The 24,200-nt window shown below is 38.2% G+C and overlaps 4 protein-coding genes across 5 annotated transcripts; 1 reads left to right on the top strand and 3 right to left on the bottom strand.

Moving 5' to 3' along the window:
* The first annotated feature begins 719 nt into the window (after positions 1 to 719).
* LOC140799443 (F-box protein At5g49610-like) lies at positions 720 to 3,527 on the top strand. 2 transcript variants are annotated; one of them, XR_012110996.1, is made up of 4 exons: positions 720 to 1,890; positions 2,001 to 2,103; positions 3,007 to 3,139; positions 3,248 to 3,527. XR_012110996.1 is itself a non-coding variant. In XM_073153787.1 (2 exons), exons 1-2 carry the CDS (start codon positions 812 to 814, stop codon positions 2,017 to 2,019), a joined length of 1,098 nt encoding a protein of 365 aa, XP_073009888.1. In that variant the 5' UTR covers positions 720 to 811; the 3' UTR covers positions 2,020 to 3,527. The 2 variants fall into 2 exon arrangements, 1 of the variants encoding a protein (XP_073009888.1); XM_073153787.1 differs by having other exon boundaries at positions 2,001 to 3,527.
* An 870-nt stretch (positions 3,528 to 4,397) lies between these two features.
* LOC140799444 (uncharacterized) lies at positions 4,398 to 8,423 on the bottom strand. The gene is made up of 4 exons (XM_073153788.1): positions 7,979 to 8,423; positions 7,453 to 7,579; positions 5,586 to 6,008; positions 4,398 to 4,907 (listed from the first exon to the last, which is right to left on the bottom strand). The coding sequence occupies exons 1-4, from the start codon at positions 8,014 to 8,016 to the stop codon at positions 4,623 to 4,625; spliced, it is 873 nt and encodes a 290-aa protein (XP_073009889.1). The 5' UTR covers positions 8,017 to 8,423; the 3' UTR covers positions 4,398 to 4,622.
* LOC140799442 (uncharacterized) lies at positions 7,639 to 12,764 on the bottom strand. Its single transcript, XM_073153786.1, has 4 exons — positions 9,752 to 12,764; positions 8,843 to 8,948; positions 8,671 to 8,731; positions 7,639 to 8,043 (listed from the first exon to the last, which is right to left on the bottom strand). Exon 1 carries the CDS (start codon positions 12,600 to 12,602, stop codon positions 10,005 to 10,007), a length of 2,598 nt encoding a protein of 865 aa, XP_073009887.1. The 5' UTR covers positions 12,603 to 12,764; the 3' UTR covers positions 7,639 to 8,043; positions 8,671 to 8,731; positions 8,843 to 8,948; positions 9,752 to 10,004.
* A 1,009-nt stretch (positions 12,765 to 13,773) lies between these two features.
* On the bottom strand, positions 13,774 to 23,951 carry LOC140798655 (galactokinase). The gene is made up of 13 exons (XM_073152633.1): positions 23,576 to 23,951; positions 23,328 to 23,512; positions 22,161 to 22,207; positions 20,855 to 20,949; positions 20,661 to 20,743; positions 19,540 to 19,608; positions 18,992 to 19,177; positions 17,261 to 17,395; positions 16,737 to 16,871; positions 16,413 to 16,483; positions 15,585 to 15,662; positions 14,979 to 15,120; positions 13,774 to 14,145 (listed from the first exon to the last, which is right to left on the bottom strand). Exons 1-13 carry the CDS (start codon positions 23,733 to 23,735, stop codon positions 14,035 to 14,037), a joined length of 1,497 nt encoding a protein of 498 aa, XP_073008734.1. The 5' UTR covers positions 23,736 to 23,951; the 3' UTR covers positions 13,774 to 14,034.
* Positions 23,952 to 24,200: the final 249 nt, after the last annotated feature.

The following is a 24,200-nucleotide window of genomic DNA, read 5'->3' as shown; positions in this document are numbered from 1 at the left end:
TGCTGGTACATCTCCGGCTCGGCAAGTGCCGACTGACATACCATCCATAGTTGAAGGAAAATTGTTAGTATTTTTTTTCTCTCTCTCGGAAAGATTGCACAACTCTCCCAACTTCTAAGACACTAACGTAGAAATCAAACATAAAATAAGGGAAATGACAATGCCTAGTGATGCTGTTTCTTCCACTTGTGGGCTATGTAGGAAACTATAGAGGAGGATTTCCGAGAAGGTGAAGGTGTGAGGTAGAGAAATGGATAGATAAGTAGAGTGCTTGTAAAAAAAATGAGGCCAAAATTAATTAAGAAGTATTTTCTGGCTTTTATTAGGATAATTTAGTCTATATGCCGATAATTTACTATTCACATACTGGAAGTGTGACTTATTCTGTTCATAACAGACGATCTCACAGGAGATTAACATGTGATGTAATTATAGGTCTCTTAAGCGAAGCAAATTCTTTATGGGAGCAAAGTGTAATTAAGATAATTCTTAAATAGTATATAATTAATATGTAAAATATCACTTTCTTATTCATTATAGACGGCTTAGTTGGTCGTCACAAAAATATTTCATCCCAAAGTTTTCTTTTTCTCTTCCCAAATATACATTAATATTTGGATCCATTTAGTTATCATCTCGGACTATATACTTCAATACCCGGATCCGATACGTTTCCCATTCCTTCTCCATCGGTTTCCTTTCTTGCAACCATTGGAGGAGAGTTCGACTCCTCTCTCTCTCTCTCTCTCTCTCTCTCTCTCTCTCTCTCTCTCTCTCTCTCTCTCTCTCTCTCTCTCTCTCTGCGGCATTGATGGCGGATCAAAATCCTATTCCGGAGGACCTCATCGTCCAAATACTCGCGAGATTACCGATCAAAACCCTCCTCCGATCCAAATGCGTGTGCCGATCATGGTCGCGGTTGCCCTCCGAGAAGCACTTCATCGACTCCCACTTCGGCCTTTCTTCCAAGAACCCCGCCGTCTTGATCGAAATTTTGGACCGGTACCTCTGCGTCGACCAATTCGGTGAGGTCTCGTCCTTCTCCTTGGATTTCATGGACGATCGGGTCAAGATTAGGGCATCCTGCAACGGTCTGTTGTGCTGTGCCAGTGTGCCAAATCGCGGGGTTTACTATGTTTGTAATCCGATGACGAGGGAGTTTAGATTGCTTCCAAGGGCTCGGGAGAGGCCTTTTACGAGATTCCATCCCGAGTACGAGAGCACCCTCGTTGGATTGGGATTCGAACCCTCGACGTGGAATTACAATGTGGTTCTTGCGGGGTTCTATCGAAATTTTGGCCATTTGTCGCAGGATCAATTGGTGTGCATGGTGTTCGATTCGAAAACCAATTCTTGGAGCAGATCCGTTTCGTCTCTGTTTGATGGGTTCACCTTCATGAATCGGTACCAGGTTGTATACGCTAACTGTTCGTTGAATTGGCTGACTCAGAGCTGTAGTTATGTTCTTGTTCTTGATTTGAGGAAGGACGTTTGGGGGAAGATTTCGCTTCCTGATGAGGTACTTGCAACTACAAAGGGTTCGAGGATTTACTTGTTGGGATTCGAAGATTCGGTGTCGGTGGTTCAAATGTCGGGTGTCTGGATGAGTACATGGTTGTTGAAGGATCACACAGTGGAGCAATGGTGTTTGGTGGACAGGGTGCACCTCAGGTGTATCAATGGGTATGCGACCAGTGCATTTCCGGTTAGCCAGACAAAGGATGTAATTTTTATGGCCACGCAAAATAAAATTCTGATGTATGATCGGAAAGGTAGGGTTTGGAAGGAGGTTTATGCTGCGAAAGGAAACTTGGCATACCCCTTGTGGTTCTCGGCATTAGCTTTTAGAAGCTCGCTTTTCCCTTGCCATCAGATTGCTGGGTTTCCTTGGTAATTTACTGGATTATTGTTTGGTCTCCTTTCGTGAGTATAGGCATGTGGAATTGGTGCTGTTGGCAGATTGGCGTCGTGTAAATAATTATGTTAAAATATTCTAATAGGTTCCAGCGCTCCAGTTAGTAAGCTGCTACTTGTAGTGAATATGCCTCTTCAAGTTCTTTGGAGATGACCTGCACCTAGCCATCATATGAAAGATATTCTTCTGTAAGCTCTTTGATAACTTTGCAAACTACACTGCATTTTCTGCATGCACCATGATGAAGCTTTGTAATTTTCATGCCCCTTAATGAATCAATACTCGATACACCACCTTTTTAGAGAATTATCATGTGACATACATAATAGATTTATGATTTCTCTACTTCTGCTCATCTTTTTAGGATGCATCTCTAAGCTACAGGGCCAGGTTCTTAAGACATTCGAACTAGAATCGTAGGGTGAAAGGATTCTGAAAACCAGAATTAGGTATTCTTTTTGTCTGCTCAAATTTATTTTAGTGAGCTCCAAAAAGGAAACAGATGCTTGATTTTTAGCTGTGATGATTCTTTACATTAGTCCTGCATGATACCAAGAGAAATAATTAGTATGATCATAGGCTTTGACAAAGTCCCGTCTCTCTGCTCTTTAGGATGACAACTTACGATGATGAGATTTTCTTCATACTATGGTAGTTTAATTTATTCATACAGTTGTGCTATGCCCTACAGCTTCAGAAAGAAAATGTTATCACATTTGATAACAGTATCGAAGATCTAATTTTGAGCTCAGTGGGCATAAATATGTTAAGCAAAGTCAGCCTATTGGAAGGAAATGTGTTGAAATGCATATTTTTTACAAATTGCTATAATTCAAATGCATACATTCGACCGTTGGATATTTAAATTTTATTGACATCCTGTTTTATAATAAAAAATTACATGGGAGCTTCATATTTTGCTGCTCATTAGCATATGCCTTCAGTTTTAGTAACTAAAAATATGCATCTTTTGATTGCACATAATTCAATGGTTTTATCTTGATAAATTATGGTAACCTGTTGTGGCTTCTTTCATAAGATTGCAGAAGTTTATTGACTTTGCTTTCTTATGTTCACTTGTTTTGGCATAGTGATGATATTCTGATGCATTTTAATTACCAAACATGAATGCTTCGGCGAGAGGATCAATGCATGAGCAGAAGCATACTCGTTAATTTCTGGAAGACGAACTTGGTACAAAGAGCTATTTCCATTTTGTTGGAGGTATGACCATTTTGCCTTGCTTGGCATGTTAGATATGAAAGAAGTTGGCCTACAAAATACAACTATGAATGGAGTTAGAGACTCAGGGTTTCAGAATTTATATTTTAGAACGCATAAGGGATATTTGAACCAGAACGTGGAAGAAAAGGAGGGAAGCAAAAGAACTGGGTAAAACTAGGTAAGTGAGCAGATTTCACTTTTGCAAATCTCCATGTTTTTTATTATTGCCTTTTGGAAAAATCAGGACCTTCTATCTTATTATTGATGTCGAACCAACTTTGGATAGATTTCTTCGAACGTCCATTATGGAGGCCAGGCCTCTTTTTTTTCTTTGAATGTCTTACCAACGTTATAGTCAACGTCACAAGAATACCCATAGTACTTACTATATGTTATTGTCTTTCCTTCGTTTACATAAGTTTTTATGAATTCCGAATTCAGGATTGCTCATTTACACAAGTTGTCAGGTAAGAAAATTTTGTCTGGTTTAATAGCGTCGACAATTGTTTTGAGTTCCATGGAGTTAGACTGTGGATTAGTCTAACAGAGGCGATCAATAGTGGCTGTGTAAATAAAGAATTAAGGAAGAAAAGGAAAGGGGGTTACGTGTTGGGCTTAAAGATGTGCATCAAAAGGAAAAGGAAAAAGAAAAAAAAAAACCATAGTATAATGGAGGAACTTGCATCCACCTTCCTGAGGTGTGATTGTTGACTTTAAATAATAAAATAAAAAATAAAAAAAGAGAAAAGATGATTTGCATCATTGCATGTCATTATCCTGCGAGCAGGCTCACATTTGATACGGTGAATGACTTTGATTAATTCCAAACGGTAGCTCAATTGTGTGACGTAAGCACTTCAGATTGGAGCTAAATACTAGGGTCGGCCATGGACGAGGAGGGAAAAAGAAGACTAACAAGGAGGGGAAATGATAGAGAGGGAGAGGCGAAGAGGGAAGAGGCAATTTGGAGAGAAAGGAAGAAGAGACGAGGATTATTAGGATTTTTAATTTATTTGTTTAAATGGGTCAAGCTACGGGCTTCAGATCTCGGCTTATGCCGAGACAAAGAAACTCTTTGTTGGGGCCCTCTCTACCCATCACCCTCTTTAATGCCAGTTTTCTTTAATTGAAAAAAAAAAAATACTTCATGCATCCCAACATCAGAAGAATAAAGCACTTCTCAAGATCAAATATTCCAGAACAATTAAGAGAAGTAGGGAAAGTAGAAATTGCAATAAAGACAAGAAGAAGGAGAAGATTAAAAAAAAAAAAAATCAATAACAGCATTCAAGAGTTCTACAGATGAACACAAAAGATACATAAAAGAAAGCATCTAAATTAATTACCTCCGTGTTTGGGGAAAGAAGTAGCCACCTTTCACCGTTCAGATGGAGGAGGGTTCCTAACCTTGTACAAAGCCTAGACTACAAAGCAGAAGAAGTGGGCATGGTCGATGACAACTTATCCGGTCCCTCACAACCAACTATCGTTTTGATGGCCTCTCGTCGTCGTCGTCGTCGCCGTCGCCGCCATCATCGTCGTCGTCGTCGTCGTCATCCGACTCATCTTGGCTCGATCTCTTCCTCTTGGATGAGGTCTGATCCTTCCCTGGTCCACCGTCATCGTCGTCGTCGTCGTCGTCCTCCTCCTCTTCCTCTTCGCCGTCTATCTCATCCTCGCCGTTCTCTTCTGGCTCGAAACCAGTGGCAACTTGACCGTCTTCCCCACGACCTACCGGTTGAACAAAGTAGTCGGCTCCAAGATTCTCCTGTGACGATTGAAATTTTTCTAAACACTCAAAGCACTCATCAATTAAACTTACAAGGAACTTTAAGCTATATCTGGAAGGCAGATGACGAGATTCTCTGATCTTTAGAAAGATTCTGAAGCTACATTTAAGCAGTTTTTGCTGACCTATAAATCCCATCATATAAAACTAGAGAGAGAGAGAGAGAGACTAGTGAAGTAGAATTGAAGTAGAATTGAAGAAGAAAAACTAGAGAAACAAAGTAGCAGAGCATAAAAAATTTCCAGATCTAATCATATAATGCTGTCAGAAGAAAAAGAACAAAGAAAACAAAACAGAAAAGATAGCATACGAGCCAGATCAAATAACTATGGACAATAATATCTACTGAAGACCAGCATCTAGAACTTCCAGATCTACCTACACAAAAGGAAAGGAAAAGAAAAGCCTTTCATAAACGATTGAAAAGGAGAGTCTTGAGATCTATCAGAAGATAAGTTTAGAAACCTCAGGGGTTATCTTGCTTTTCGGGTCTATCTGCATAAATTAGTAAAATTTATGGAAGCAGAACATAAAGTGATTGGCAATTTAGAAATCCATCAGGAAAATAAGGAATCCCCGACCGTAACGGGCAGATCTAGCAGCCGCTGCTCAAAAGAGTGGTAAATAGGAAACAGAAGAATTGAATAACAAGGATACCTGGTCGTCTTCGCCTTCATCGTCGTCGTCGTCGTCTTCATCATCGTCGTCGTCGTCGTCGTCGTTTCCGTCGCCTCCGTCTCCGTCTCCTTCTTCCTCTTCTTCTCCTTCTTCATCCTCCTCATCCTCCTCGCCGCCAGCTCGTTGCCAACCTGCGGGCGGCGGGATCTCCTGCACATCATCATCATCATCTTCTTCTTCCTCCTCATCATCTTCATCCTCGTCGTCATCATCGTCATCATCGCCGCCCTCCACCACATCATCATCATCGTCATCATCAAGTTCAACGATCTCCTCCGGCTCTTCTTCATCGACCTCACCGTTGACGGCCTCGATCTCTTTCCCCCTCTTCTTCTCCTTCTCCTTCTCCAACTCCATCTCCCTCTCGTCCTCCTCCTCCGCCGCCGCCGCCTTCATCTCTCCCTTCTCGTCGAGAAGAAAAAAAAGGGGCGAATTAATTATTCAGAGAAAATAATTTAATGAATAAATATTTTTGAAAAATTGTTGGATGAAAACAGTAGGGGAGAGAGAGGAAGGGAGGCCGAATGCTGGGGGGGGGAGATGGTAAGCTGGTTCGGGCGCTAACGATCAGGGAGAGATCCCAGCCGTCGAAGCCCATACAGTCACGCGGATCGATGACGTGGATCCTGATCCAACGGCTCGCAAGAGCTACCAAGGAGTATCCGGGAGGTGTGCTTTTAGGATACGATTAGGGCTGACGTCATCACGCATCAGTTGACACTAGGACTATGATGTATAATATTTTATTTCACCAAAAAAAAAGAAAAGGAAAAGAAAGGACGATAAGCGAAGACTCCAGAATCTAGATCCTCCCCCCCCTCTCTGCAGTCCGTACACTTGGCACTTCACTAGTGGCTGTCTGGCCGTCAGATAAATACTCCGACGAGACGCCCAATAAATAACCGACAAGTACCAGGATGCAGGCAGTATTTGAGACCTTTGTACTGCAGGGGATCCGCAGCTGCTGTAATATGCAAAGCAGACTTAATGGGCCTACAACTAGTATAGGCCTAGCCCATATATAAGATGGGCTCCGGCGTTGTTACCCAACGTCAACAGAGATATAAATATATCTGACTATTTTAAATCTGCTCTTAATTTTTTCAGGAGTCTAATTCATTTTAAAATTTAAAAACGAGATTAATTATATTTAAAAAACCACTAATCCAGTAAACTAATTTTCAAATATAAGTCATTTCTAGAATTACAATTTATTTATAGAAATTTGAATCCTCTAAATAATTTCTCAAATTTTAGAGAAAAAGTTATATACAAATTACTTTAATTTAATGACTTCTAAATGTAAAGTCGCTGATTAGATTAATAATTTATATAAAATTTCTCTCACACTTCTAAGTTTATTCGAGGATTCAAATTTTTTATACAAGTCACTAATCTAATCTAATCTAATCTAATCTAATCAGCAATTTATATTTAAAAATTGACTCGGTCAGCAATTTTCACACACAGTCTCATATTTAAAATTTAAAATTTTAAAAATATACTATACACCTAGAATAAATATTTAGGAGGGCTAATTTTCTCAACAAAACTCAAATGTATACAGATGGTAGTAGAAAGCCTCGCATCTTTTAGGCAAAGTTGGTGACAAGCCAAATGCAGGAACTTTGACTTCCACATAGCTTGGCAAAGAATGTTAATAACAGAGCAAATTTTTTATTAAAAATAAAACCCTTACATCTACTTGAAATAAATGTCATTGTACATATAGCTAATCGGCCAGTAGCAATCTTTACTATGTAAATTCACTGCCGTAGATAAAAATGCTAATAGTTAATTTAGGAAAAAATTAATATCAATGCCTGCTACAAGATAAGTGTAGTACCCTCAGATTGGCCGCAGCAGTTCTCCCCCGAGGGCTGCAGAAGCCAGAATGTCTCTGGGTGCCTCCCACCATACGGTGATAGTAAGAAATTATCAACAAGATTACCCTAACCTCTGCGACGAATAAGCTAAAGAACACATGAAACACAGACTGAACATAGAGAACGCCGACGAAAAGAAAACAGAATAAGAAATTCTTATCTGGGGATTATATACATGAAAGTAGATCTGATATCATGTAAACATCATGTGATTTTCGACGCTTCTATACATTTGTTTTCTTTAAGTACAAGTGCTTACATTTGTTCTTTAATTTGGATTTGCCATGGCCTGAGTACATACCATAATCAATTGTTGACATGATTGTACAGAGTAGTTACTTGTAAAACATACACCCTCGTTGCAAACATGAAATTCCCTTATTTCATTCTCAGTGACAAGAAATTGGAGAATCCTGACAACTGGGTTCAAATTCAGCAAAGAGAAGTTTACATATTATCTGTTAGAAGTACAAAGAATGCTTGTACCTGAATGGAGATATATTCTCTGTTTGATTTGCTTTCATCAATAATTTATTGGGATGCTCATCAATCTGATAACATAATCAGCATTAAGTAAAATCACAAGTTATGGAGCCAAAACGTAGAACAAGCATGAAGCAGGAAAAGTTCAGAGCAAGCATGCTTGACAGCAGTAAGTGCATGCCCAACAAACTAGTGCAAAAGGAATACAATCCACATTTTCCCGACATTTAGGAATGAATCATACTCTCAGAGTTGATTCATTTGCAAGATAGCTTATTCCACTATTTTGTGTATGAAATCATCCAAGGTGAATAAATGCGCTGTTAAAGATTATCTAAAAGGGACCAGAAAGAAGACATTATCATAGAAGACTACAGAGAAGAAAAAGTAAAAAGAAATCTTTACTCAATCTTACAAACTTTTAGTGCAAAATGGAGGCCAAATTTTTTTCTCAAGTTGTTATTGAGCCAAATGCTCGAAACAATTTTTGAAGTTCATGAGCCCCTCTCCTCCCCGACCGGGCTAACATGCCCATAAACATAATCTACTTGGAATGTTAAGAAAAACATACAATTAAATATTCTAGTTATTCATCTGTCAGAGCAACCAATCATTTTTATATATTTTGTATATTCAAGGTAAAAGGAAAGAAAATTAAAACATAGCTATAGGCTCAGGATCAAATATTTACTTACAAATGAAATTGTTCCTACTAGATGTGCTCGAGGAAGCCCCTCCAGCAAAAGTTCCAATAACCTGCATAACCAGTTCTCGCTCAGTACCAATTACAGAAGAATATAGAAATTGCACATCATAAGAAATGACATGAATTAATTCACTATGCAAGTATAAGCCAAGTGCTAGTACCTTCATGAAGTTCTGGAAGTGTGGATCTGAATTCATGCATGACCAAGAAAGATGGCGCATGACAAAATCAATCTTGTAGAGGACAATCAACAAAAGAGCATATTACCTGAAAAATTTGTGAAAGATCAGAGAATAGATTGAACTGTTCAGATATGCTTTAAAGATTAAAAACATGGCAATCAAAATTGACATCTAATCTGAGCACCAAGTGCAAGATAATTGGATTTTCCAGTTCTTATTCATTGTTATGGTCTTAACAGGGAAGAGTTTTAGTTTGTTAGGAATTACAACAACAAAAACAAGAAGCCGTGAATCCCAACTACTCAGTTTGTCTTGAATTAGTGATCTTAAATATAGCATCAAGTGAAAGTACTGCGACTACACAAAACCACACTGGCAGGAGGTAATCTTTTATTTGATAACATGGCATCCTATACATTTCCCGTCAACTCAAAAGGAGCCAAAGCTAGCCAAACAAAAGAAGACTCAGAGTCATTCTTCTCTCTTCTCTTTCCTCATTTGGTAGGGTTCTTTTATGTTCGCCCTCCATATTCTCAAGTCTTTGACTCAACATTGCTTTAAACAGTGCCGCATACACTGGCATCCAGTGTACCTTTAAAACTGAACTTTTAAATCTTCTCTGATGTATTAATGAAGTTTCAATATGGGGTAACAGGATATCCACGAAAGTACAGTACAATCATGCCTTACATCATCAAAGTTGCAGCCAAATCTTAAGAATGAAATTATAATTGTGATATCTTTTGTTCTCCTCTGTGTTTTGCCAGAAACACATCATGCACCTACTGAAAAATGACTTTGAACTTTTATGTTACAACTACGATGATGAAAAGTCCACAGATATTTTGTTAAAAATAAAGAGTAGTTTAATTAAGAGAAGAAACTTGCCTTTTGTGAGCTATTAAAGGAATTTCCAGATGGCAGAAGAAACATAATCTTTGAAATCCATGGGATCTTTGAAGATCAGAGAATCCATCTCTAAAATCTGGTGCAAAAATGGGCATCTTATCTTTCTCAAACACGAATTCCTGACGATCTGTGAGTGCTATTCCACATTGAATTTCTCAGAGGAAACTTTGCATATTGGGCTCCCTTGGCCAGCTAGAAAGCAAATTGCAACAGTTGAACGCAACCAGCTGGACTACTTTATGCCTTCATGAACTATATCCGAGAGTCCTTCTACCAACTTAGCATAAGTTAAAGGACTAAGATGACAATTCCTCTCCTCCATGAGTGATAGCATGTTGGAGCATACGTCAACATGGCCTCTTCGCAGCAAAGCATCAATTAGAATTTTCCATGCAATTTCATCACAATGATAACCCTTCGACAATAAGCTACAGAAAACCAACTTAACCTTATCAAAGCTTCCTTCATCACAAAGCCCAGAAACAATAAGCTGATAAGATTCCAACTGTGGCAGATAACCAAATTCAGTCATGGAATCAATAAATGTCAAAGCTTCTACCAGCATATGTAATCTACAGCAACAATTCACTAGAGAGGTATACATTTCCTCAGTTGGAGATTGACCAGTTCTCTGCAGTTGAACAAGCAAACATTTTGCTTCATCCAACTGTTCAGCTTTACATAAACTTCTAATGAGGGAGTTGTATGTATTTATGGTTGGAGGGGAACCATATTTAACCATCTCTTCCATAAATTCTAGGATAATATCCACCCCCACTATTTTCCATATATCATCAGAATTGATGAGGATGTTATCATACTCCTTTCTTCTGAGTAAAATTTTCAGTAATATAGTATAAGTCTCATCACTTGGCTCACATGCATCAACTAACATGTTCCGGAAAGCAGAAAAAGCTTGACAGGTTGATCCCAAATTGCCATAGCCATTGATCAATGTGTTATATGTGACAAAATTAGGGAGAACTCCATTTTGCTTCATTTGCACCATCATGTTTTCTGCATCATCAAGCCTTCCTTCACAGCAATATGAACGGATGAAAATAGTGTAAGTGCACACATCGGGCTTGACTCCTAAAGAAACCATCTGATCGAGAATCTTCTTTGCACCTTCTGATCCTCCTACCCTAACCAATTCATCGATCAGAATTGTATATGTGACGGCTGCAGGTTTAACTCCCTTCTCCAACATATCTTCTAACAATAGTGTGGCTTCTTGCACCTTCTTTTCCCTGCACAAACCATCTAATAATGAACTGTATGTGTAGGAGTCTGGTATGCACTCCTCTGAAACCATCTTCTCTAACAATGTATGAGCAATCTCAGTCTTTCCAGCTTTGCACAACCCATCTATTAGGGCTGTATAAACCACTTGATTGACCTTCACTCCTTTCTGTGTGAGAGAACCAAAGAATGACTGAGCTTCTTCAACTCTCCCTCTCTTGCATAGAGCATCTATCAGCACAGAGTATGTCCACTCATTAGGAACCAAACCATTCCCCTCCATTAAATCAAGCAACCTAAAGGCACAATCTATATAACCCTTCTCACATTGGCCCTGAATTAATGTAGTGTAGGTTACATGGTTAGGCGACAACCCAACCTCAGTCATTTTACCATACAAGGCCATTGCCCTGTGTACCTTTTTCTCCCTACAAAACCCACAAATCAACTCACTATAAGTCCTTCCGTTCGGCTTACACCCACTAGATTCCATCAAACTCAATACCCCCATCGCAGCACCCATATTCCCCGCCTTGCAGTACCCATCAATCAGAGCATTGTAGGTAACAACGTTAGGTGCCAAACCATTTTCACCAAACTCATTCAGCATTACTTCCGCATCCTCAACTCTCCCTACCCTGCAGAGACCATGGATCACAGTCGTGAAAATGTGCACATCTGGGGAGCACCTGTCATCTCCCATCCACGACAAAACTGAGATGGCCTCCCTTACCTTCTCATCCTCGCAGAGCCCATGAACTAAAACAGCATAGGAGAATTCATTCCTCAGACAACCTCTCAGCGGCATTAACACGAACAACCGAGAGGCGAAGTCCAACCGCCCGGTCCTACAGTACCCCAAGATGAAAGATGTATAAGTATGGGTATCGGGATCCAATCCAACCTGCAGCAAGTAACCTAAATAAATCTTGGCTTCCCCGAGATCCCCCTCCTTACAGTAGAAATTGATCATGGTATTGTAGGTGTGCAAATTTGCAACCTCCAAGATCTCACCTTCCCGCATTTGGCGGAAGAGATCCTTCATCTCAGCAACCAACCCGAACCGCGCAAGCGACATCAGAAGGGTGTTGAGGCATCGGATGGACGGCCGAAAACCGAGTTGGCGCAATGACGAGATGGAATTGAAAACTGATAGGATTTCTTGTGGGGAGGAGCAGGATTTGATCATCGAGAGGAAGAGAGATTGCGTTTGGGAGAAGAGGTGGGATCGGGTTAGAGTTTGGAGGAGGGCAAGGTGGGACTCCGGAGAGTGGCGGAAGCCGGGGCGGCGGGCGATGTAGCGGAAGAAGGCGAGGGCTTTGAGGGGATCAATGGAGGGAGGAGGAGAAAGGAGGAGAGAGGAGACGTGGGAAGAGGAGAGGGAAGGGACGAGAGCGGCGAGGCGGGGGTCGTTGGGCCAGCTCGGGTTGGAGAGGATGGAGATGAGCTCGGAGGTGGGGTTCAAGGGGGACTCTGGGGTTAAGTTTAAGGTTCCGGCCGATGCAGCGGCGGTGGTGGTGGGCCGGAGGAAGAGGAGGGCGGCGATGGAGAGGCGGTGGGTGTTGACGAACGAGATGGACCGGAGCATATTGAGGGATCTATGGCGGCGCCATGAGCTAGGGTTCCGGTGATCCGGCGGCGGAGGAGGAGGAGAAGGAAGAGAAGTGGGGAAGAGAAGCTGTAAACAGTTGCAGGCTACCAAGCTGTGGGCTCATTTTCACACATTTTAAAAGCTTTGAGGGAAATTATTATCAAATACTTTGAGAAGAGCCCGTTATTCCTAGTGTTCTTTTTGCATGTGAAATTGTTTAAAAAAATATATTTTTTTATTATCCTTTTTACATCTTATTTTATAAATATTTCATCACTTAATCCCGGCATTTCAAGTTTAATCCTCAAAAATATTTAAACATTAGTTTTTTTTAAACTGTAGCTAATCATATATATTAATTAACTTAACTATAAGTGTAAAATGGCATAAATATTATTTCTATCTCTTCTTTCTTTTTTATCCCCCATCTCTAAATTGTCCCAAGTTTTATCATGGGTGGAGAAGAAGAGGTATTTTCACCCAAAAAAAAGACCTCTTAAATTTTAATTATAAAGAGCCTAAAATTTGATAATAGAAAGTTTAAGTTCATAATTTATACATGCACTCCATTATAAAAATACGTATGTTTAGTATAAAAAAAATAAATATATTAATTTTTAAAAATTTAATTTTGCTATTACCAAAACTAAGTGCATTTTGGTGTAAATGACCCCCAAAGGCATGGGAGAACAGAGATGTTTTTTTTTTAAATTTTAAAGAAAAATATAGTTCCTTTGTAAATATGTGGCAGAAAAGTGATATGCAAGAAGACCATTTATTTCATATTTGCATCCCAGCATCACATCTCAATATAGTTTGCATCTAAACTTTGTTATCTGAGTTCTGGTTGGATTCAGATAAGAATAATAGTTTCCATCATCAAGTGTTTCAAAGATAGAAGGTAATGATAATACTCCTTGTGCTGACTGCAACCTAGGGTTCATACTCGTTGACTTTCTTATAATATAACTAAGAAAAATTATAATCAGACATAAATACAATTTTTTATTTATTTACATAGATACACATTAAACAATATCCTAGCTTATATGCTTATCCATTTGAGGTCTGAAAAGATAATCCAGGGATTGACTCCTTACATTCTTTTTAAAAGTTTTTTTTTTTTGCATCAAAGAGAATAAAAATAATTATGATCTTTAGATATAAATTTGAAGAAGATATTCTCTTCTCAGCATGTTTTTCATTACATTTATGCATGAGAAAGATAGTCTCAATAATATAACCTTACATATAGATAATAACATTATCTTAACTGTATTTCCCGCTTTGTAAATCAGTTTTCCTTGGTTTAATACAGCTTAGAAGGCTGGACTCCATAACTAAGATCACAGATCTCACTATTCACAGGGGTCTAGCACAATTTAACTTCATATTGACCAAGTACAAGAGAAATATTTGGGAGGAGAATTTAAAACTTTAATATTGCTGCACCACTTGATGGCTTGGAGGCAAACACATATAGGCCGAGATCGCTATTGCTGATGATACCTTTGTCAATCCTTGACTGGTAAAATGTTTCCTGCATCAAAACAAAATTTTAGTTTATAGTAATCCCCAAAAGTCCAAGCTATATGGCCTAGTAGTAAATATGCTCTGCAACACAAATATCACGTTATGATCAACATTTTTTCCTAATCTCTTCTAAAGGGTTAGACTAGAGAAGCTTTTGCTTCATGAAGGAATGAATATCCAATTATTTCAAAGTCAGCAAGAATGGTTCTTACAGTTAAAGGTAGATTCAGACTATGGGAGAATGGTGTGAGTTATTAGCTGCCAGGAATTTTCCTATCACAAAGAACATCACATGAAAACTTAGAAAGATCTCATATGAGCCTAAGAGGATTAATTGAAAGTCACAAAGTATTCATATGCTCACTGCTGATTTTTAACTTCTGCATCCACACAAAAGATTGACAATATCATGCAGACACAAGATAAACCTAGTTAGTCCACTCAAGTTTTCAAATGATGTCAGCATATCATATGACACTTGAATGCTGCATGCCTGTGTAAAACCAGACCTTCTGCTGGTTGTTTCGTATCATGCCAGCACCATGTGGTCAGGCACTTAAAAGTTACATCCATTATTCGGGTGATATGATATATTAAATTATTAATTTAAGTGAACAAGAAAAGCACATTCAAGCAAATGAATGCTCATCCTAACAAGAAGCAATTGTACATGTCCATAAACTAAAGAGCAGCTGCAGATTTCAACTTAGTACTACAGTAGAACCAAAGAAGACGTAGAATAGAGTTGTAAGCAACATACATCAATTTACATAATTAAAGCATATCTCATGTGCATGTGAGAGAAAATGATCATAATTAAAGCATCGAAAAATTACTGACCTTTAAATTGAGAATGAATTGTGGAACAATACTTTCTTTAACTAAAGCTACCGCACAACCACCCCACCCAGCACCTGTAAGTCTTGCTCCAAGAGCCCCATTCTCTCTACAAATCTTTACAAGCTCTTCCAACTCTGAACAACTGATGAAAAAACGCCCATTTACTGCACATGATAGTGCTAAGAGAAAGTAGTAATGAACTAGCAGTGTTAAATTCCAAACAGATGACTCAGAAAGGAGAACAGGAGCAAGCAGTAGGTGCATCAACGTTGCTTGAGTAAATGCTTACCTGGCATGGCACTACAGTACAAGACGGTTTTAGAAATTGCTGTCAAGACTAACTTTGTTGCTCTTAAAATCCTTGCATAATATATATATACACACACACATATACATATGCATATACATATGTATGTAATATGTATTTATATGTATTTATATGTGACCAAGTAAGCCCAATAATCAGAAGTTTGCCTTAGAATTAAAAAAATCTTCAAGAAAAGTATTTAACAACAGCAGCACTACAGGCAGCACTTTCTATAGATAGAATGACAATATCCAGAACCCACAAAGTCAATAGTCCACTGGTGGGGGCATTGCTCATACCTGCACTCATATAGTACACTGCAGCTATAGTGACTTTCGTTCATAAGGTCACCGAGCTTTTTGAGCATGTCCTCATCACTGCAAAAATATCAATTGCAGGTAGCATTATTGACTTTTGCAAGGAAAACATGGTTATAGATAATAAACTGCACTAATATGTAATTACTGTCAAAAAGAATTTCACCTTCGATTTCTTGAATTGAGAATTTATATTAACATGACACAGTAGTAACTAATAATCACAAGAGCTACTGAGTAATAGCAAAAGCCAATGTAGTAAAATGGGTAATAAGAGAATCACTTTGCAAATACTAATAATGATAGCTTATTGTACCTTCTGATTTTCAACACAAAATTTTCAAACTCCTGTTTTATCACTATTGAACTTCAACTACTCATAAGCTAGGTCATATAAATGTTGTTATCCAACGCTGAACTCTGAAAAGATACCTATGACTAAACATAGAATGAGCCAACAAGAGTTTTTGGAATTTGTTCATTCCAACATATTCATGAAAGCAATAAAATGGGATCCGATAATGATGAATGAAAGAGTAGAGCTTCGCAGACTTGCAGCCAAGAATATCTGATAGGTTCTACTTCTATCAGTAAATTTGCAATAAATTGTGCCACAAAGTACTAACCTCCTTCACTTACCTAAAATCTCTAAAGATTTAAAATAATTAATATATATAATTCATATAATTTACCTGCAAAATTGTGCAAGAGAAAAGGGAAAATATAGGTCAATTGGTTAAGAGGATTTGGTGAAATTATGTGACAAAGGAGTATATAGAGAAAAATTAAATGAAGAGTAGAAGAATGCACCTGAGTGTTGATAAGACAGTGTTCCTGAAAGCATGTACTCGCTTTGCTTCAGAGTAGACATGGGAGGCACGCTAGGGATGCATAAAATGGAACGATAGGTAAGAAAAAGCAAAAGAAATGTAGCCTTCATGTGCAGGATTCTATATGGAAAAAGTAATTGCCAAGAGAAATTGGACCTCTATATAGAATTTTAAAAGATATATCATATCAACCATGCGGATTATTCAAAGATTGAAAAGCTAGAACAGGAAAGAACATTCAGCAGATCCAATGAATCCAAGCATTGAACATCAAAATCATTAGCATATAGAAAAATAGAGTTACCTGAAATAATTTGAAATCTTTAGCAGCCCTTAGCACATCCAAAGAAGTCGGGGAGTTTTGAAAGATGGATGTCAGACTTTCCACTGTGATTTTTTCAATGTCCTCTGCTGTATAAGGCTCCTCATGAAGAAGTTCCTGCACAGTGAAATTACAGCACAACTAACTACACATAAAAGAAGGAAATTACGTCTGATATAGAAGAACAACTCCACAATTACCGTTCCTCGTAGTCAGATAGAAAGATATGAGGATAGCATGTCATATACGAATTGTTTTACTACAAATTATTTCAAAGATAATGAATAGCCATCTGCTACCAACACAAAAATGTCAGAAATTATGACAAACCGCTTATTTAAGCTCAGCACTCCTGGTTATTAAGTATTTCTTTTCTTCTTGATTTAGATTTTCCTGGTGGAAATTTCAGTTACTGGGTTTGGTTATTGTATTAATATGTAAGCACTCTTTTCATTCAATTGAAATGAAGAAATCAACTTTAAGAAATAAGAGACAGACAATTGAACCTTAACGGCCAATCCAGGATCTGAAGAACCATTAGTGCCGGCAAATGATACACACAAACCCTCCACATCGGACAGAGTTTTCACATTGGAGACAGCTTCTTCTGGCTTCATTCCCAGTTTGATAGCAAGAACAATCTGCAGAAGGAAATAAAAGTAAAAGAACTCTTATCAAATATCTGTTGTAAAAGGAATGAATAGCACACCAATCATCCATTCCATCAAAAAATGAGATGCCAAAGAAGTATCAAATCTAAAATGATGGTATGGAAACGCTTAAGACTTTGAGTAGGTGTATCAAGCTATAACAGCACAAATGTAAGGGCATCCACAACTAACATTACAGACAGAGCTGATCAAACAACAACAGACAACAGACAACAGACCAACAAAGACAGTTAGAACCAAGGATTCGAGTTTCGGTATAGCCGATCCCGATCCAGGCCGAAACCGTTTCGGCCTGCTGCAGGTGGCTGCAGCTGACAGCTGCTGTTGACAGCAGCAGCTGACAGCTACTGCTGTCAGCAGCAGCTAGAGAGAGAGGGAGAGAGAGAGAGAAAAAGAGGAAGGGAGAGTGAGGGAGAGAAAGGGAGAGAGAGAGTGAGAGAGAGAGGGAAAGATTAAAAAAAAAAGAGGGTATGAGAGAGAGAGAGGGAAAAAGGAAGAGAGAGTGAGGGAGAGGGAAAGATAAAAAAAAGGGTATAAGAGAGGAAAAAAGGAAGAGAGAGTGAGGGAGAGGAAAAGATAAAAAAAAGGGTATGAGAGAGAGGAAAAAAGGAAGAGAGAGTGAGGGAGAGGGAAAGATTAAAAAAAAAGGGTGAGAAAAAAAAAAAAAAAAAATGGATAGAAAAAAAGAGTGTGGGAGAGAATGAATACTTTAGACTAACAGTTAGAAGGATAGAAAAGAAGAGAGGGAGAAAAGGAGATTTTTACTTTTTAGGGGTTGTATGTGAGTAATTATTATTTCTTATTTTCTTATAATTTTTTCTAAATTTTTAGAAATTTCTCAATATTTTTAATAATATTTAGAATTTTATTTAATTAAAATAGTCCGATCCGATACAGGCGGCCGATACGGCCGATACAGCCGATACGTATCGTTTTTTTGGACGGCCGATCCCGATCCCGATACCGATTTTTGGAACCTTGGTTAGAACGACTGTCCATCACCAAAATATTATGTCTATCCTGAGAAGAAGGGTTTATACTTTACAGAGTTATGGAGCACTAATAATACAAATAAATAAAAAAGAATTTTACACCATCATATCTAGAAATCATCATAGCCATGTTTATGGCTTTTAACTGACTATTGAATAGAGGATGAAAGCAACAAAATCATAATCACATCACCATTAAGCATCATTTCATCATGGTTAACTCTATGAACTTACATTTAGAAAAATATACTGAAAGGGCTGGACAAGTATGACTGTAGCAGTAGTCACAATAGGGATGTATTGGTAATAAAACTTTAGGTTTGTCATACAGGCTGCCTAAGATAAATATGGTAAAAAATCTCCATGTATAAACAGATATGAAGTCAAAAATAGCAAAACTGAGTTTATAGAAATCTCATATCAGAAACTTGTGAAATAGATTACATTATTCTTGGAAAAGAATCTCCTTCAATACGTTTAGAGACTATCATTATGTAAAGTATGTACATGGGAACGATAACAAGACTATTAGGCAGAAACTCTAAGCTCTATAAGTTAAGGCTCTGTGACTTACAGCTGCCAGGCGACACTCAACAACACGATTATTATAATTTGTCGCAGCTGTCACTGCTTTCTGAGATTCTGCCAGAGAATGGGCAATTACAAAGGTACCACCAGCAGGTAGTTGCACATCACTTGCACGGATAGGATTAAAATCTATTAGCTCTGCAAATCCAGATTTGGCCATGACAGAGATTGCCTGTCGAAATTAGCCAATATGTTATCCAATGACTCAAAATGTATTTGAAAATAAAGAATGTAATTAGTATTTTAAAATCATGAAAAAGATTATCGCGCAAAACAAGCACCTGAAACCGGACAAAAGATAATTAGACTGCAGAAAAGTTCTGCAGCTTCTTTAATCCATTAAACCAAGGTGATTAAGACTACATTAGAGTGTCATTCAAATATCAGCACAAGAATCTTGTTATAAAAGTTCCATTTTAAATTTAATCAATATCCTGTAACATCAGAAAACCTAAATCATACGCATACAGAACCTATACCTTCATATCAGGAAAATAAGGACAAATGTTTGAGATGTGAATATAGGAATTTTACCTGGTCCATGCCTCCAGACTGTGTTCCAATATGACGTTCACATTCACAAGTAAGTTGAGCAATTTCTTTCTGCAAATAAGTGAATGAAATCGATGAAAAAAATATTATGAATCTCCCAGGTCAGTGGGTTTCCCTATCGGCACTGTCAAATTTTTAGAAGTGTACCAATGAGGTTATTTAGTTTGGGACAGGGTAGCAGTTGCAGATGATGTCAAATATTTAGTTAATAGCAGAGATGGCAAACACTTTTTCGAGCATCTAAAGCAGATATGATAGTACTAGGAAGCCTCCTTTAACTCTGTCTGATATTTCAGGGATTGCCAATGGGATCTGAAGGATAGACATGCTATTATGGTTCTGGTAGTGATGCATGGATAAGAGATATTTAGAACATTCGGTAGAAGTATGAAATGATGGTTGGTCAAGGCAATATTCACTGCTTGATGAATCACCACAGATATTACAGTTAGATATAAAAAGTTAATGCTGAAAACTGAGAGAATAATATTGGATCCATCTATTGACAAAACCAGTATTTCTAAAGGATAAATCTGATCAATTAAAGGTATAAATTAAGCAAATAATAGAGCACCACTTAGTGTAACAGTAACTCAGTAAGGCTTGCCTCATGCACCCAACTTGATATCTTGTCGTTGGTTGGAATGTCGAAACATCTCACAAATAATGGGTGTAAGGTTGAGTAAATCTTGTCCTCCTTGTACCCAGCAATGATGGAAGCTTAGTGCACTATGATGCCTTTATATCCCAGGTAATTGGTACAAAGTTGAGTCAACTTATGTTTCTCCATTATTTTACTCATGCATAATCTCCAACAAACTGGGACAAGTTGCATGAACAGAATACTGGACTATATGGAATTAACAATAAAAGTATAAAACATTACATCCAGTTACTGTCAAAGTCACATGAATCCCTTTTCTTCATCCAATCTTTTAAGTCTATGGAAGATGACTTACATGTGAGAACTTATAGAAGTTAGAGGGGTATTGCTAGGGCTGAGTTTAAAGAAGAATGATAAAAAACCTCTATTTTGAGAAACTTCAAATGCTACTATACAATAAATTCAATCAAATATTGTCACAGTTGAGATCCAGAAGTACCTTGGGAAAGTTATTATTAAGAATTGCCATAATAGCAATTGTGGAAGAGCAGACAAACGCTGCAGAGCTCGATAGCCCAGACCCTGATTGAAAGCAAAGAAACATAAAACCAACTGTTCTAGGAAATACTAATACATATCAGCTAATTTTTTTTCTGGGGGGGGAGCCAGCAACTATAAAAAGAGAAATGACACCTGTGGGAACAGTCCCGTCAACAACTACATCAAGGCCAACAGGCGTGCCAACATCAATTCCCTTTGATCTAACAAACTCATAAAATCCTTTGTATCTGCAGATATTGACATAAGTCTCATGATTATTACAGTATTACGGGTTATAATTAGAAGAATAAGGGAATAAGGGAACAAGTACCTTCCATGTCTGTAAACACTAAAGAAACATCGGTGACAAGATAAGGCTCCACAAACAGATGAATATTTTATCTAATTTACATGGGATCTAGGTTTCAAAGATACTCAATGCCTTAGCATAAATTAGAATGCCAGGTCCTACGATATTGCAGCTTCCTTGAGTTCCCTTATCACTACTACAGTTCTCCCTTAAATCTTTGCAAGGTCACAATTGTATATTTATTTAGAAACCTTCAAATAGTCATCTCAATTTAAAATTTCTTGGATTTATTTCCTTCCTAAATATATAGCCCATGTCTAAATAGATATACACTCAGTGTAAACAATTAACCTGAAGCCAAAATTTGAATCTGTGTCACGTATTAAAGTGAATATGACCCACAGAGATTGATGCCATTACGAAGTGCACTTACCAAAGCTTCATCCCTCTATTGATATTTTTCAGGCCTCTCATTTCTTATACAAGTATAAGACTAGTCATATAATATTTCTTATTTAAGACTACTGACATTCAGAATTGTCATTTATGCCTCAACTGGTGCAAATTTCTTCTTTGCTTCACTTAAAAATTGCTTCTATTAATTTTCCTAAACCATAACAAACCTAAATTGGTGAAAATTAGTGGACTGACTTCTCTACGAAATCATTGTGATGCATAGCAAAAATGGCCATGTTTCATTGTCTTGCAGTTATATGCCCCTAATTAAGATAAGAGATTAGTAAAGAAATCATGGGACTTCAACAAATCATAGTTCAGCAACATCAAAGGACCTAACGCATTTATTCATATTGCACATCAAATTATCAAAGCATGAACCCTCTATTCCATCACCTTCAAAATATACTGTGCAAGCAAAGGACTATTGCCCAGACATAGTTGCGATTCTTTCCCTGTATCAAGGTGGAGATGAGAGAGTGATCCAAATAGGAATAGTAATAAGAGGTGAAACAAAGGGATAACTTCATATTATGTCTCTTGAGTAGCTTTGTGAATAAATTACCTGAGCTATATGTGATCGATAAATTGTTAAACTTGTAGAACTTACATAAAGAGAGAGGACAAATAGTCATATGAACATAATGGACAACGAAGAAAGTTAATCAGATCGCAATAGAAGTTATGACTCACCCACAAAGAAAGTAATGCCCCCATTTATGGTTCTTCAAATCAACTTCCTGAAAAATGAGGAATCCATCAAATATTACAATGTGTACCATTAATGGAAGCTTATGCCAATTTGTACCACCATCTGATTCACAAAAATATAGATAGTACAAGACCAGAGAATTCAAATAAGGTTTAGTATTCTATCAATGCAAGCAAAATCATAAATACATATATATACATACATACAAATATACATACATATACATAATATACATATACATACATGCACACACACACACACACAAATATAACATGTTATTGTATTCAATACAAGTAACGATAGTAATCAGAGTATATACTAACCTAATAGAAGACAAATAAGACAGCAGTCCCAACTGCTTGGGATCAGATATCTTACAGAGATCCAGTATATTTCATATATATAAATGAGCTCTAATCAGGTCGATCCTAAGATCTGGTTGTTAAATTCTGGTGCTACCAGGTTGATGACATCACACCTGGCCATCCAAGTGAAATCTTATTTTTTTCCCTTGAGCCCTAGTCTGATCAACTATTTTTCATCAAGTCAGACAACTTATAGTCCAAATGTATGCATTCTCATCATGAAACAGCTGAATTTATGTCTTATTTAACAAAAATATTTTATTTATCTCAAGGATTGCCACCCCTAAACACATCTAGCTGAAGCCTCTCAAATATATAATTACCATTAGAAATTAATTATATCAAATATTCAGGTAATTAACCGATTCCAGCAGAAAGCAAAATGCAGAACCCACCACATTATGTTCAGTTACACAGGATTACACTCAAGAAAAAAAAAAGGCTTAATAAAGGTCAGGTAACGTAATGCAATATCTAATGTGAAAAATAAGCTGCAAAATTAAGAAATTCTACAGAATTAGTATATTGAAACCAACAATCGTGACACCTGACACCAATTAGAAAAGTGGGCCTATTTCAGAGTCATTTTACCACGTGCCAGATGACATAAGGCGAGTAAATATGAACACAGCGTCTCCTTTTTCCGCTATCAAAACATGTGTACACTCACTCTACCCACCAATTATCATATTATCCAATCCCCACCTAATAACTGAACTCCAAATGACAGAAAGCAAGAAAATGTTCAACAAACATTCTTCCATTTAAAACCGAAACCCGTACCTGGTCAGGATCAGCGGGGTAAGCACACACGGAGTACTTCTCATTCACGTTCCCAATCCGAAGCTCCTTCCGCGACTCTCCTTCCCCGTGCTTCCTGATCGCCACGATCATGTCCTGCCGAATCGCCATCGGGAGCACCGAGTACCCCTCATAATCGATGTGCTCGCCGATCAAGTTCACCCTCCCTACGAACCCAACATATCAACCGTGACCAAACGAAGGCGAAGAAGAGGAGAACGATCCGTTACCTGGAGACCGCGCGTAGAGATCGGGCTCGCGGCCGAAGAGGTCGACGAACTTGGCCTTGAGCCGGTCAAACCGGAGCTGCGCCTCCTCGAGCGGCGAGCCCTCCCCGTAGACGGGGCCGAGGGAGGAGTAGGTCGGGACGGGGAGCTCCTCGTGCGCCATTGGATCGTACCGGAGATGTTTCGTATGATTAGGAATACAGTTTCCGCCTTCTTCTCTCTCTCTCTCTCTCTCTCCTCCTCCTCCTCCTCCTCCTCTCTGTCGATATCCGAGCCGCGAGGCGAGATCTCAGGGAGTCAAGAGTGAGCTCGCGGTGGATAGACTCATGGAGACGGTGAAGATTCTCGTCTCTCGTGTAAGCTCCCGTAATAATTCTATGCGGCCACTTGAGATTAGAAGAAGGCAAGTAGCCCGTGATCGAATTCGGATTCGGGTTGGGACATACCCTGGTACACGAACAGTACATCCGACCCGATAACAGTATACAATTTACACCTTATATTATTCAAAATTTAACACAATACACCCTCTCTATAGGATGGAGGCTAAAAGTTTCTACCTAGGAATCGTACAAGTTAACATCGTCGAGTAGGAGGTGCCACGTGGCAAGATGAATATTAATAGGGA

This window comes from Typha latifolia, chromosome 12 (genome assembly GCF_019914945.1).
Source record: "Typha latifolia isolate L0001 chromosome 12, TyphaL0001v2, whole genome shotgun sequence".
Lineage (NCBI taxonomy): Eukaryota > Viridiplantae > Streptophyta > Magnoliopsida > Poales > Typhaceae > Typha > Typha latifolia.
Note: the sequence above shows the minus strand (reverse complement) of the source record. Positions and strands in the feature narration are given on the sequence as shown.